Consider the following 1,928-nt stretch of genomic DNA (forward strand, 5'->3'; position numbering starts at 1 on the left):
GTTTTTGTACCTGACAGTCTTGGAAAACCCTTTTGGCTGTGTCCTCGGGCAACATGATGTGACCAGGAGAAGAGAGTAGACAATCTACTATCTGAGCAAGAAGTTTACCAGTTATAAAGCCAAATACACTTTGTTGGAAAGAACTTGTTGCGCTCTAACCTAGGTCGCTCAGAAGCTTATGCATTACTTGTTGGCCTACACCACTTACCTCATTACCAGGTTGGATCCTCTAAAGTACATATTCCAAAAGCCGATGCCCACAGGGAGATTAGCAAAATGGCAGATCCTGCTCACTGAATTTGACATAGTCTATGTCACCCACAAGGCAATGAAAGCACAGGCTTTAACGGATCACCTAGCCAAAAACCCTGTTGATGATGAATACCAGCCCTTGAGTACCTACTTCCTGGATGAAGAGGTGAATTTAGTTGAGATAATATTAGAAGACACCAGTGCTTGGAAAATGTTCTTCGATGGAGCTGTGAACGCAAAAGGTGTTGGAATTGGGGCAATTTTGATCTCACCCACTGGTCAACACTATCCAGCCATAGACCGGTTTCGATTTTTCTGCACAAACAACACCGCCGAGTATGAAGACTGCATTATGGAAATGATTATGGTGGTCGACCAAGATGTTGAAGAACTATTGATCATGGGGGATTCATACTTGATTATCCGACAAGCTCAGGGTGAATGGGAAACCCGGGATGTCAAGCTTATTCCCTACAGACAACATGTAGAAGATCTTAGCAAGTGGTTCAAGTCAGTTCAGTTCAGGTACATTCCTCGTTTTCACAATGAGTAAGCCGATGCAATCGCTACCTTGGCCTTGATGTTGCCGTATCTAGGCAATCTCCATATTAAGCTTTGGAGATCCAAATCCGAGAAACGCATGGATACTGCAATACAGTTGATGTGGAACCAAATGTTCAGCCATGGTATCATGATATCAAGAGATTTCTGAAAATGAAAGAATATCCCGAGCAAGCCAATGGAGACCAAAAGAGAACCATTAGACGGCTAGCAAGCGATTTCTTCTTGAGCGGTGAGGTCTTGTACAAAAGGACTCCAGATCTCAACTTGTTAAGATGTGTTGACACCGAAGAGGCCGGAAGAATCATGTATGAAGTGCACGGAGGAGTGTGTGTACCCCACATAAATGGGTATGTTTTGGCAAAGAAGATCCTTCGAGCAGGCTATTACTGGATAACTATGGAAAAAGACTGCTTCAGTTTCGTCCGGAAATATCATTAGTGTCAGGTGAACGGTAACTTGATTCATACACCGCCTACAGAACTGCATCCCATGTCAGCACCTTGGCCATTTGTTTCCTAGGGTATGGACGTCATTGGGCCGATCGAGCCAAAAGCTTCAAATGGGCATAGATTCATATTGGTCGCTATAGACTACTTCACAAAGTGGGTTAAAGCAATTACTCTCAAATCTGTCACCAAGAAAGCTGTGGTAGACTTTGTGCACTTCAATTTCATCTGCCGTTTTGGTATTCCCGCAACTATCATTACGGATAACGCTGCAAACTTGAATAGTCACTTGATGGGGGGAATATGTGAGCAGTTTAAGATCACACATCGGAACTCTACCCCTTATCGGCCCAAAGCTAATGGTGTCGTTGAAGCAGCAAACAAGAACATCAAGAAAATTCTATGAAAGATGATCTAAAGTTCTAGGCAATGGCATGAAAAGTTATCGTTTGTACTTTTAGGATATCGCACTACTGTGCACATATCTGTCAGAGCAACCCTGTTTCATTTGGTTTATGGCACTAAAGCCGTGATACCCACAGAAGTTGAAATCCATTCTCTTCGGATCATTATTGAAGCTGAAATTGAGGACAGTGAGTGGGTCAAAACCTGTCTGGAACAGTTAACCCTAATTAATGAAAAGCAAATGGCCGCAGTCTGCCACAG

The 1,928-nt window shown here is 43.2% G+C and overlaps 1 protein-coding gene across 1 annotated transcript; it reads left to right on the forward strand.

Annotated features, from left to right (window-relative positions):
* Positions 1-253: 253 nt before the first annotated feature.
* On the forward strand, positions 254-805 carry LOC138875456 (uncharacterized). Its single transcript, XM_070154287.1, has one exon. It carries the CDS (start codon positions 254-256, stop codon positions 803-805), a length of 552 nt encoding a protein of 183 aa, XP_070010388.1.
* Positions 806-1,928: the final 1,123 nt, after the last annotated feature.

This window comes from Nicotiana sylvestris, chromosome 8 (assembly GCF_000393655.2).
Source record: "Nicotiana sylvestris chromosome 8, ASM39365v2, whole genome shotgun sequence".
Classification (NCBI taxonomy): Eukaryota; Viridiplantae; Streptophyta; class Magnoliopsida; order Solanales; family Solanaceae; genus Nicotiana; species Nicotiana sylvestris.